Genomic DNA, 12,397 nt, shown 5'->3' on the forward strand with positions numbered 1-12,397 from the left:
TAAGCTCACTGCCTGTTGGGGAAAAAGAGAATAAGGAAGATGGGGTTGGGTAGGCTGCAGCTAGCTTTAAGCTTGTGCCAGGAGCACAAATGGAAAGTATTTGTGTATCAGAATCTGTAATTCTGTGGACTTGGGGACTGGAGAAGGAAAAAGAAGGGAGATATTCATTTTAAATACAAACTAGATCAAGTGACTGTCATTTTAAGATGAGAAGGGACAAAGAAAGGCCTACAACAGCTCAGGAGAAGAAAGCATTTCAAGCAGTTGGTGATTAATTGTACTCTGCTATGACACATCTCTTTCTATTAAACCAAATCTGTTTCCTAATTGTTTTTGTGCTTCTCAGACTTTCTTTTGTCTTGCATAGATGTAGGCAATTTCTATGCCATCAATATCTCATTAAGGGGTCTGGGATGTGAAATACCTTGTTTTGGTTTTAATTTTATTTTCCAGGCTTTTTGCTGCATTTTATGAAATAGCATTTTTTGTTTGCTTGCTGCGGTCCATTTGTTCTCTGGCACTGCCTTCCCGCAGGTTACAGCTTTATTTGTTTCTTTGCCTGTTGGCTCTCCGGGTGTATGCAAATTATTATTACATGTTTCACCATTGCTACCTATTGCTCTTCATTTCCCTAATGGCAGCCTCATCTGAATGTCAGTGCCTGCTCAGGTTGTACGTATGTAGATAGCAACTTCAACTCATCTGTGAGCTTTTATTTTTATTCCCTCCCCCCCCCCTTCTCCTACTGCAGTTCACCTTAGAGTTGTATTCATGAGGAAAGGAATACAGCTGCATGCTTTCTGCCTAGGGCAAAATCCTGCTACCACTTGCGCTAGTAGCAGCTCAGAGGAAAAAGGAAGGGCATTCACACAAATAGCTAATCAAAGGGTTTTTAATGATACTCATTAGGAAAGAAATTCATTAACAAGCCAGCACAAGAACATTCCCTGAAGCAAGAGTGATGCTATTGGTCACATCGAAGTCCCCACCTGACTAACACCTTTATTGCTGTTAATAGTAAGGCCAAGTCAGCAGCAAAATCAGTTGCATTCAGTTCCTGATTAAGAAAAATAAATAAATAATGACACCAGCAAAATGCATCCACTGAAGCTGGATAAGGGCCTTTCATAGAGTTCGGTTGTTTAGCACTTACCATGCCTTTGAATTCATACAATTTTACATTTCCCACCCTTCATTGTCCCTCTCTTCTCACGTTTCTTTTGATACCTCTGGCTACACTCTGACACCCATGGCAGTGGTGCACACGTGCTCCCCATTAGCCCAGCCCAACAGCACCACAACGTCGAGTGGGTCTGGTGAGCATTCTCCCAGTAGAAGTCCTTAGAAGGACACTTCAAGGGAAGGCATAGCAGGAGCTGTGCTGAACTGTAGGCAGATGCACAAGGCACTGATCCAGGCACACTGTGGCATACACCTACTGCTTAGCACAGATACAGCCTCTCAGCAGAGCTGTTTCCAACCTGAATCGCTTCTTTGTGCTCAAGCCATTACTTACCTACTAAAGAAATCCTGTACTTTTCTGCCAATTCATTCCTAGAGATTAGCATTAGTATCTTGGGATGCTCATTTGCTCTGTAAAAATTAGGCTTTTAAATAGAGTGAACCAGAAATCTTACTTTTATTGCAGTACCTTGATAGAGCAGATCTAAGTTATTAGAAAAAAAAAGGAGCGAGCCTCCTCCTGGTTGTTATACTCATGTAATTGCTACAGCCTGATACATGAAACTGAGCCTCACACTCATGCTTAGAGCAAGATCTCCATTTTGCAAGGACAGAGCAAGTTCTATTCTACATTTTTCTGCCAAAGGAGGTCAATTAAGTTTAATTGGCTCTAATTAGCACTTGCTCAAGCTGTTATATTTTTTTACCTGCATCCGAGTGGCTCTCCAAGTGCTGCACAATGAATTCCTGCTTTTGAACGCAAACAAGAATTACTAATGGCATCCTTGAAGGCAAAAGGTGCAGTGATCAGCACAAATGGGGAGCAAATACCGGCACAAATAGCTGCAGGCCTTTTTAGAAAAAAAATCCCAAACATTTAATTCCCCATCTGACTTTGACCAATTGAAGTGAATGCAACTGTGGACCTTGCTGTTGATAGTTGTAACACAGAAATTACACAAATGTAAGCATTCTCTAATGTCATAACTTATTCAATGCTAGAGAATGGGGGAGGGAGAGTTTAGCAGCTTGTGCAAAAGAAAGTCTGATGGTAGCTAAGAAAAGATACCCAAGAAAATGAAATAGAATCAAAGCAAAACCAAACACGTACATCTCAAATGCTTTGTTTTCTACAATTTTTTTGAGGATTGTTTTAAAAGGTTCATGTTGAAATGACAAGGTTTGTTGTTGTTGTTTTTCATTCTGCTGCATAGATTGCAACAACAACCTCAGTGGCCTAAATGTCAGCATATGCAATTTCAGTCCTTGGATCATGTGGTGAGAGGCAGGCATTGAATTGAGGGTGGTCTGTAATAGACTGAATGAGGAGTCACAAACTAGAAAAGACACTGCTATACTGTGGCATGCTATAGACAACTAGAGCTGAGGTTTTCCTGGATGTAGCTGCACAGTCAAATAGAGGCAGAGAGTAAGATAGTTCTCACACCAGTGCCAGAGCTCAGAGGTAGCTCTCCCCACACACCCAGTAACTGTCCACATTCATAGCACACAGGCACAGCCCTACATCTCTGGGTACCACCAGGTATCTTTAAGCCATAGCTATTATTTTCGGTTTGGAAGCAGTTGGCAGAGTGAGAGGCTCATCTAACAAAAGTTGGGACACAAAGTAGAAAGAGCAAAGTGGTTGGATGCCACTCTTCTGTGCAATGCGTGCAGAGCCTTGATGGTCAAAAACTGCTTGCTAGCCAACATTTTTTTCTTTCTATCTCCCCCCGCTAAATTTCCTAAAGATCATCAGTCATAAAAACAAGCTAATAATAATTAAAAAAAAGTGCATAAATTGTAGAAAAAGAGTTGCCTGTATTTTAAAAAGTTCCTACCAGAATCTCCCCCAACCTGAGCATCTTTCCTCTGTCAACTGTGAGGACTCTTTCCCAACCTTAGAACACATCTTTTTTCCTGACTGGCAATGCATAAGCCAGCATAGTATTATTTAAACAGTCATGTCTTCCTTTTACATTGGCTTATTGTTAAATCAATATACTTAAAATATTCCATGCTTTTTTTTTTTTTTTTTTTTTTTTTTTTTTCCTTCTCCAGGGAACACTGTTTCAGTGGTATTTCAGGTGAGAGCAAAAATTTAATCGAAAGGTTAACTGACCTGAATAAGGACTTGAGAAACATTAAATAACAAAAAATAAATGTCTGTTTGCATCACTGGTATGGCAGCAATACACCACTGAAGTACATGGAATAATTTATTAATCGATTCTTCAGCCCTCCCACGTTTAAAATTGAGCATATGGTCAATCAAAGATTGAGAAAATTTGATGTAGCATCTATGCACATCCTGGGGATACCCTATTCTGGGTTGGCAGTAGCTCCACCAGTACAAAACCCCCCAGGGTCAGGGGGTGCTCAACTACTGAACACATGTATACATATACTAGATTATGGGCTTTAAGCAAGGTACACCATATGTTTGCAGCCCTTACTGTACACTGACATAGTATGTATGCAAATGGAGGCTGTATCACTAGAATAGCTGTATCAGTGTAATTACATTGGTACAACTATTCCCAACGTGGAGAGGAGCTTCATGAGAAATCCCTATGGCAGATGATGTTTCCCATTGAGCTATTTATAAGACAGCTATTAACACAGTTCAAAAAGCAGGGTATAAAATGATCCTTGTTACCTGTAAGTGGACAGTGATGATTATAGTTCAGTCTATGTTATTATTGCCTGATTGTTACCAGTTTGGATTTTCACATATTGACTCCTTACTCAAGATATTTTAACATAGATTTGAAATGTGAGTATGTTTTATTTTTTTTCCCCAGTAAATATACAATACACACTTCAACAGGACTATTAACCAACTTTTTATGCCAATTAAACTTTGCTGCACTAACAATACCAATGAAACACATTAAGAGGTCATACTTTTTCGTGAACAAACTGTAGCCAATAAATATTTTTTAAAAAAACAAATTAAAAAACAATTCTAAGTGCTGCCACAACATCCCTTTTCTTTAAACACATTATTCACAATAAATGTTTTCCATTTTTTTTTAAAAAAAGAAGAATTCTTCTTTTAAAATAGTAAATTAAATGGCATTTTAAAAAATATGTACTGTGGTTCATTGGAAGTACACTGTATAGAAAAGAGAGGAAAAAAAGAAGAGACATCACCTGTAAGATAATGGAGACACTTTGCGATACACAACAACACTTTATGTAATATTGTAAGCAAATTATTAATGAACAAAAATGTACAGAAGCAGATGGACAAGTTAGTGAATATCATGGTACTGCACAGCTTTAATACTGACACACATTTACTTTCCAGTAGAAGAGATAAAACACATATTTGAAAGTAATTGGAATGGCTTCATCGACTTCTAATGATACTGAATTTTAAATAGGATATAGTGAGTAAGGTGTTCCACCAAAGCTCAGCACAAGCTTTCAAATTAAGAGAACTATTCCCTTGGTGACTAGTTAAACACTTTTTTTCAGAGAATTCAATTTGAATTGCACCCTGAATAATCTTCTCTTCATATGATAATAACAAAGTAAAGAAAACATACATGTGTATGTATGATGCCTTCTTTGTCTTGCTTGAACAATTTTGCACATTTTTAAATAATGGTTTTAACTATAGTGATTAAACAAGCAGGTAAATTACATATACTCATTGGTCAGTTATATAGATAAATGCATTCATTTCTCTCAACTCTTTTCGTAACCTGCTGAATAACAGTCTTGACCTTAAGGAAGTTAACTATGATTTTTTTAATATTTGATAGTGCTGAGTTGTAGCTGATGGCTGTCGTGTTTTATCTTATCATGGAATGAGTTAATGACATGAAAAGCAACACATATTTAGCATTGAAATTTACTCTTCTAAAATTCTGCCATTACTAAAAGTGTCCTTAATACTGGTGAGCTCCAAGGCAATATATAAAACAACATAGACTGATTATATGAAAAGGGTATTCAAATGGAAAAATGTTCATGGTCAGAAATAGACTAACAGAAATAAGCTATAGGATGCAAAATTTAAGTTAAGCAAATGAGGGTGATACCTATATACAACATTCTAAGAAAAGTTTGACAATTCAGTCATTGAGATTTGAGAGGTACAGAAGATTTGAACATAGTAATGAAAACTAATGAAGAGACAGAATGTTGTCATTAATGTCCACTTACAGACTTTGGTTTATTCAAAAAGAGTATAAACATGCATTATTTCCTCATTATAGTAGGGTGTGAAGCCACTCACTAAAAAAAAACAGTTCAAGGATTTTCTTTGCTTGTATCCAACTTTTTGAATGTATTGCATCACAGAAAATATTCCTAAAACAATAATTTGACTGTTACGTCCTTCTAAACACTAAAAATTTAGTGAAATCAGCTTCAGCTCTCACAGACTTCAGGTAACAAAACACAAAGGTTTGTCTAGACTGCATCAAAACAATTAATGTCATGAATTTCAGTGGTGCAGCTCTATTTACTATTGTACTGTACATGTATTGGAAAGATGAAATAAAATACTCTGACATTTAGTTTTTTTCAGAAGCAGCCTGAATAAGTTTTAATAATAGATTGCATCCTTAACTACTCACTAGGTATTCCTTGAGTTTATACTGTTTGTTTCTTCTGGGAAATTTCTGACTTACATTTTGGGTTGCAGAAATTAATAATTCTTTCAAAACTGCAATATAAAACAGCTTTAGTGAAACACCTTAATTTCTTTTGTTTGTAGCAAGGTTTGCTTTTCTTTACCTTTACTTAATGGCATTGGATGGCTAAAAACAGATACTAAGGGAATCGTTCTAGTGAAAGGGTCTAGGCCATCTCATGCTACTGTTAATTTTCATACTCACTCTTTAAACTCAAACTTCCAACTTCTGACCCCTTCTTAAATAGGAAGAGCAACTATGTTGTCTGCTTTTAAAAGATTTAAATCTGTCTCTAATGTCTTTACTGACATCATTTTTGCCTGTCACTTTCTCATTTCTACACCCCAATGGAAAACCACCTAACATACTCCTTTACATCCAGCATTATCCAAAGTAGCTTACAGTACGTAAACCCTCTTCACACATTCAGTCTCTTTTTTTCTTCATGTCATGAGGAGTAGAGTTTTGTGCTTATCACCAAATAAAATTGCAGTGCAAACTTTAAACATAAAAGTTACACAATTAAAAGTTAATATATGGCACCACAGCCTATTAATTCACATATAGTACAACAGACCAATAAAAACAGACATGAATATGAACATAGCTAAAAAGAAGGTGAACTTGCATAGCAATGCAACAAAAGAAATTATATACAGAAGGAAATTCTTTTCATCCTGGAGGGTGATTTTTTTTTTTTTTCTTTTTGTATACTCCTGACAAGGAATATTTTAAGGTGGATGGTGTATAAAGAGAAGAACACAAGTATCTGTGGGATATGTGGCTGTGTGTCTTTACATTGCATTTACAGTTCTTTTAATAGTACATAAATAAAGAAAATGTTCATTGCACTGTTTAGTGTCATCACTTCCATGAGTTCAGCCCTGATGGCCCATCAGAGCAGCTTGCAATGTGTCTTCTCAACTACTCTATAGAGAGAAAGAAAGAGAAAGAGATTGTAATATGTGAAAAACAAACAAAGAAACAAACACACAAAACAAAGCCCATGTCAATGTCAAAGCAGTGCAGGATAAATATTCAGTAGGTTTGGATAAAGGAGTTAATTGCTTCTAAGATGAAAATCAATGGATGCCAAAATTCAGCACTTAACCAACATCATATCTGAAATACCTCATTTTGGGGTTTGTGCACCAAAACCTCTTACAAGCTGCTTGGCAGTAACAGTAGGTGGGTAGTTACAGAAGGTTTGATTGCAGCAAATAGGAGGCAGAAGTTCCAACAGCTGCATTGCCTGAGCTAGCTTAGATCATGGTGTACTACTTTAAGCAAGAGACTCAAACCTTTTGGCATCAAGTACCACTGTCATGCATGCAGCATTAACAGGACCTCTATCTATGGTCAAGAAGAGCGTAACATTTTGCAACAAGCAACAGAAGGCTTAGGAAAAGGCATCACATCCTTGACATCAATTTGCCCAGTAAGTTTAGCACTCACACATTTACTCCTCTGAGAAAAGTCTCCAGTAGCATTTCTATGACAAATATATTATACCTTTGCAAAGAAAATTCTAAATTGTTAGAATCTCTGTTCAATTTTGTCAATGTTTTTATTCTCATTAGCATTACACGTTTAAAGATGTAATAAGTAGATATTCTTGGTATGACTTAGATCTGAACTGGTACAAGTGAAAGAGTATATGAATTTCACTTGTTGCTGGAAAAATACTGCAGAAGGCAATAAGAATAAGGTTAAAATTTAACCTGGTCATCACACTGCAATTAATTCTCTCTTCACAATGATTTATAATTTGTCTATTTTTTTTTTTTTTTTTTTCTGTTTGGGAATTTCAACTGTAGCTAGAGATAAACTTACATAATTCACCAGTAAACTGTCCTTGACTGTTTGATCCCACATAGCCTATATCGAGAAGGTCACTGGCATTGCGTTGGTGACCTCCTCGCAAGACTTCACCTTTTCTAGGTCCGGTGGATCCTTTAGAAGAAGCTGTTCCTGAAGAGCTGTGGCCGCCAGGGGATGGAAAGTTGGGTTTACTATATGGTACCAACGCCTCTTCTAAAAAAAGCAAAACAAACCAAAATCAATACACTAGGAATAAACAAACTATTCTGATCTGGACATCATATTCATTCCCTGTCTTCAGGTATATGTCTTTTGTCTTTCTTTATAGCATGACAATTTTGCCAAACAAAATATGCAACTCAGTGTTGTACTCATAGACATAGAAACTAGCATAAGCTTAATCTTGCTTTCATGTAAACTCATGTGTTAGTCTGTATTAATTATAAAAAGCCTAGATTCATTATGAAGTAATAGATCACAAATTGCTGATTGTTTAATAAAAATAGATGCACATACAATTTCCAAAACAATGCAGCTATGATTAGATTTTTGCTTCAAGCCTACAAGAATATGCATTTTCCTTTTCTTTATTTTAAGTTATGGTAACATTACCTCAATCAATTTAGATAAAGAATTGCAATATCAGCTAATTTAATTAGCTTCCAGCAGCTCAGTAATTTCTAACGATGCAAAGTACACAGAAGATTTTTTTTAACTGACTGTAAATAACACTGAGACATACTATATAATACATAACATTGGTAGTTGTAGTATTTTGGGTGAGTAAATCTTCCTGCAGCTTGTTTCATGTTCCATTATAAGCAAAAGGCTTACTTTATTCATTTTGCCTGTTCCTTAGTGAAGATCTGTTATAATGAACTGCCTGCAAGAACAGGATTAATTCTCAATAAAGCACAAGACTAAATATATTCACATAGCATCAAGTAAAATGAGACATCTCATCTGATTAGAGTTTTTGGGAGATATTTTAATAATCTTGACCTAAGAGGCAAAGCAGCAGCACTGATTTAACACTGAAATAGAAGCACTATTTTCTTTGCTGGATATGATCCACTTTTGCTGTCTCAAAAGTTAAGGAGACATTGCTAAATATCATTCAATGCAAGAAAGAGCTGAAATATATGTCCTTAGCAAAAATAGAAAAATTGTTTATTCTGAAATCGGTGGGTACCTCCTGCTTGAATGTTTTTTTTTGTTGTTGTTGTTGTTTTTATGTTGTTTTTGAAGTGAAACTGGGATAAAAGTTTTTTTCTTTTAATTTCTCATTTTCTATTGTTTTTACTATTAAGGAATCTGACAGGAAAAATTACACCTTCTTTGAAAGAGGACAGAATTGCAGAAAGAAAACTAGGTGGGGATGGTTGGAAAGAAAGATAGATATGCTCTTATTGTCATTAACAAAGCCTTTGCAAGGGCGGCAATAATGGCACACAATTAACTTAGAGAAATGCTAAATAAGAACATATTTGTGGTGGAAATGCAAATTACCTTTGTGGAGGAAACACAAGTTTAATTCTTTGTGTCAACTAACACAAGCATGTAGGATACAGGAATTCCCCATATGTTTCTCCTATTGAACAGAATCTTTTCATAAGGTAAATCTGTTGCAGAAGAGGGCAAACACCCAACTTCCTTCTCTGCCAAACTATCTCCCTATGGTCCTGCCGAAGGAACCAGAATATTTGCACTGCAGGACATTAGGGTATTATCAGTGTTTTGTTCTATGACTGTGCTCTCCTTGCTTAAATGTAAATAATTGCTTAAAAGACATAGTAAAATGTCATTTAACAGCCAAAGCCTCTTAAATTATGTTACCTGATCTTCATATACAAACTCTAACAACAGAATCAGATGCAAACTTGATTTCCAAAGGCTGGCTGAAATACAGAACAGCTTGCATTAAGGCAGCAATAAAATAAGCTGCATAAATCAGCTTAGCAGAAAGCTGGATACATTTTTAGAGGATGGAAGGAAAAGTCACTAGCATTACAAAAGAGTTTGAAGATGACATATATGGTCAACTGATTTGTTTTCCTGTTTTGTGGATTCAGGATAAGGCCTCCTTTGGGTTCAATGAAATGTTGAGGAAAAAAATAACCATGAATAAATATGAAGTGCATTATCATTATGGAGCATATGGTGTGTTAAATTATCTGTTGTGCCCTCAGAAATAAATGCAATCCATAAAATAAACATTTGTGACATAAAATAAAGGCTAAGATTTTCATAACACTCTAGCACACGAAATGAAGGTGTCTGAAGTCCTTAGGTTAGACTTACTTTCATTGAGCAGTACTCAAAGCAGTATCATACCTCAGTCTTGCAAAGAATATGAGGAGACACTGTCAATGCCTTTCTCTATGAAAAACTGAGCCAAACTGAAGTTATAATTTCAACCTCTGCAAAATCTTGGTATGCATGTGTAGTAAGATGTTTTGATATCCCACGAGATAACTAAGAGGCTTCTAATATTATCAAAGCAATTGCAACCTGATCTAACACTACTTACTGTAGAAGGGTAGCTGAGAATGTTTTATTTGATATGCAGCGTTCCACAGTTAAACCATTACCAAGAACTCAGAGATCTTGTCTATTCAGAAAGCAATCTTGGGAAATCTTGGTTCCCAACATTATTTTTCAATTTGCCTTCAAAACAACAATCTTGCTTTCAGAATTTCACCCATAGCTTGGCAAGGTCCAAATAAAGCCCTCCAAAGTGCAAAATAGATATTTTGTGGAAGTGGATAGCTAATGAAACTCCCTTTGGAAATTACTGAAAAGTGAGAAAGAAAACTCTCTCTCATTAATAAAGGAAAAGGAATGAAGCACAAGTAAAATAATTTTTAAAAATATTGATAACATAAATAAACATCATATTCAAGAGCATCCTTTTTCAATCTACCAGAGAAAGGGGCACAGAGCAAGAAAACTATAATGCATGAAGCGAGGATGGGAAGAAAGACATACCAGATGTGAAGGACTGAATCTCCCCCACCAGGAAAAAACCATAACACCTACTGCAGCAATCCTTTGTAATGCATAAAGGACAAGTATTCACCCTGGTCATCTGTCCAGCCCTAAATTCATTACTCAGGTGGGGCACTGGAATTGTCAAAAACAATTTTTTTGTGTGTGTAAAGACAGATAAATGCAAGTCATGCAGTATAGGAAATTTACTATTTTACTATTAATTTAATAATCTCTGTGTCACAGAATAACAGGTAACTCCTCTTTGTACTCTTAAACTGGAGGAAAAGGAGAAGAGTTCTGGTTAAGAAGGTCAGACAAGCATACTTAATCTTTGTTCACAAAGAAATGAGATGCATTAAATATATTGTGATATTTTGTGTATGTTTCTAGAACTTACACATTCTAGTTAAAATTGTCTTTATGCTAAGTAGCATTTTAGTTACCTGGATGTCTGCTGGGGAAGCAACATGGTGGGCTGCAAGCAATCCAGGAGACTCCTGGAGTCTGTTGAGGACAACTTCCTGGTCCAGGTATTGGACAGAGTAGCCTGAGGTGAAGCGTTACTGGATCTGGTGCTCACCAGTGCTGAGAAGATCATTAAAAGCACTGAAGTTGGAGGCAGTCTGGGCTGTAGTGACCATATCCTGGATGAGTTCCTGATCTCAAAAAATATGGACCTGGCAAAGTGCAGACAGAATCCAGAACTTCAGGAGAGCAAGATTCTGGCTGTTTAAGGAATTACTGGTTGGGATCCTCTGGGAAACTGTCCTTTAGGATCATAGGAAAAGAACAGAGCTAGCAGCTCTTTAAGGACCTTTCTGAAATCACATGAGCTCTCCATCTGCCAGCACAAGAAATCAGCAGAGGAGGCATGACACTGGCATGGCTGAGAAAGGATCTGCTCAGCCAGTAGAAATAGGCAAAGGACAGTTATCCCATCTGATTAATGAGAAGGGAGAAATGACAACTACAGACACAAAGAAGACTGAGGTACTCAGTAAGTTCTTTGCCTCAGTCTTCACTGGCAGTCAGGTCTGCCACATGCCTCTCACATCCCTGAACCTCTAGGTGGGGGTTGGGGATGCAATGTCCCTCCCACTGTACGAGCAGGGCAAGTCTGAAGCCATCTCATCAGGCTGAATGTGTACAAGTCTGTGGAGCAGAATGACATGAATCCCAGGGTCCTGAAGGAACTGGCTGATGTGTTTGCTATGGTATTCCACAATATTTTAAAAATTATGGCTGTGACTGGAAAAAGGAAAACATTACTCCCATATTTAAGAAGAGGACAAAGGAAGACCTGATCACTACAGATCAGCGAGTCTCACATCTGTGCCTGGGAAGATCATGGAGCAGATACTCCTGGAAGCTATGTTAAGACATATGTGAGATGAAGAAGTGATCCAAGGCAGCCAGAATGGCTTCACCAAGGGCAGATCTTGCCTAATCAATCTTGTAGCTTTCTGTGATGGAGTGACAGCATTGGTGGACAAAGGAAGAGCAGCTGGTGTTGTCTTCCTGGACTTCTGTAATGGTCATACACTACATCCTTATCTCTAAATTGGAGAGATATGGATTTGAAAGGTGGACTATTCGGATAAATTGGTTGGATGGTCACAGCCAGAGTGTTGCAGACAGTGGCTCTATGTGCAGATGGAGGCTGGTCACAAGTGATGTCCCCAAGGGGGTATACTTCAGACCAGTGTTCTTTAACATTCTTCTCAATGACAGAGACTGTGAGATCTGTGAGTATA

General features: G+C 37.0%; 1 protein-coding gene across 1 annotated transcript in view; it reads right to left on the bottom strand.

The window, feature by feature from the left end:
* Positions 1–876: 876 nt before the first annotated feature.
* Positions 877–12,397, bottom strand: part of ROBO2 (roundabout guidance receptor 2) — an 872,799-nt gene continuing 861,278 nt past the window's right edge. The window contains exons 28-29 of the mRNA XM_052666711.1: positions 7,665–7,865; positions 877–6,760 (exon numbers count right to left, since the gene is read on the bottom strand). Of these exons, the coding sequence (XP_052522671.1) occupies positions 6,759–6,760; positions 7,665–7,865 (203 nt within the window). The 3' untranslated portion in view covers positions 877–6,758. The remainder of the gene's footprint in view (positions 6,761–7,664; positions 7,866–12,397) is intronic.

The sequence above is a fragment of the Tympanuchus pallidicinctus genome, unplaced genomic scaffold (assembly GCF_026119805.1).
Source record: "Tympanuchus pallidicinctus isolate F22 unplaced genomic scaffold, pur_lepc_1.0 scaffold10, whole genome shotgun sequence".
NCBI classification, from domain to species: Eukaryota; Metazoa; Chordata; class Aves; order Galliformes; family Phasianidae; genus Tympanuchus; species Tympanuchus pallidicinctus.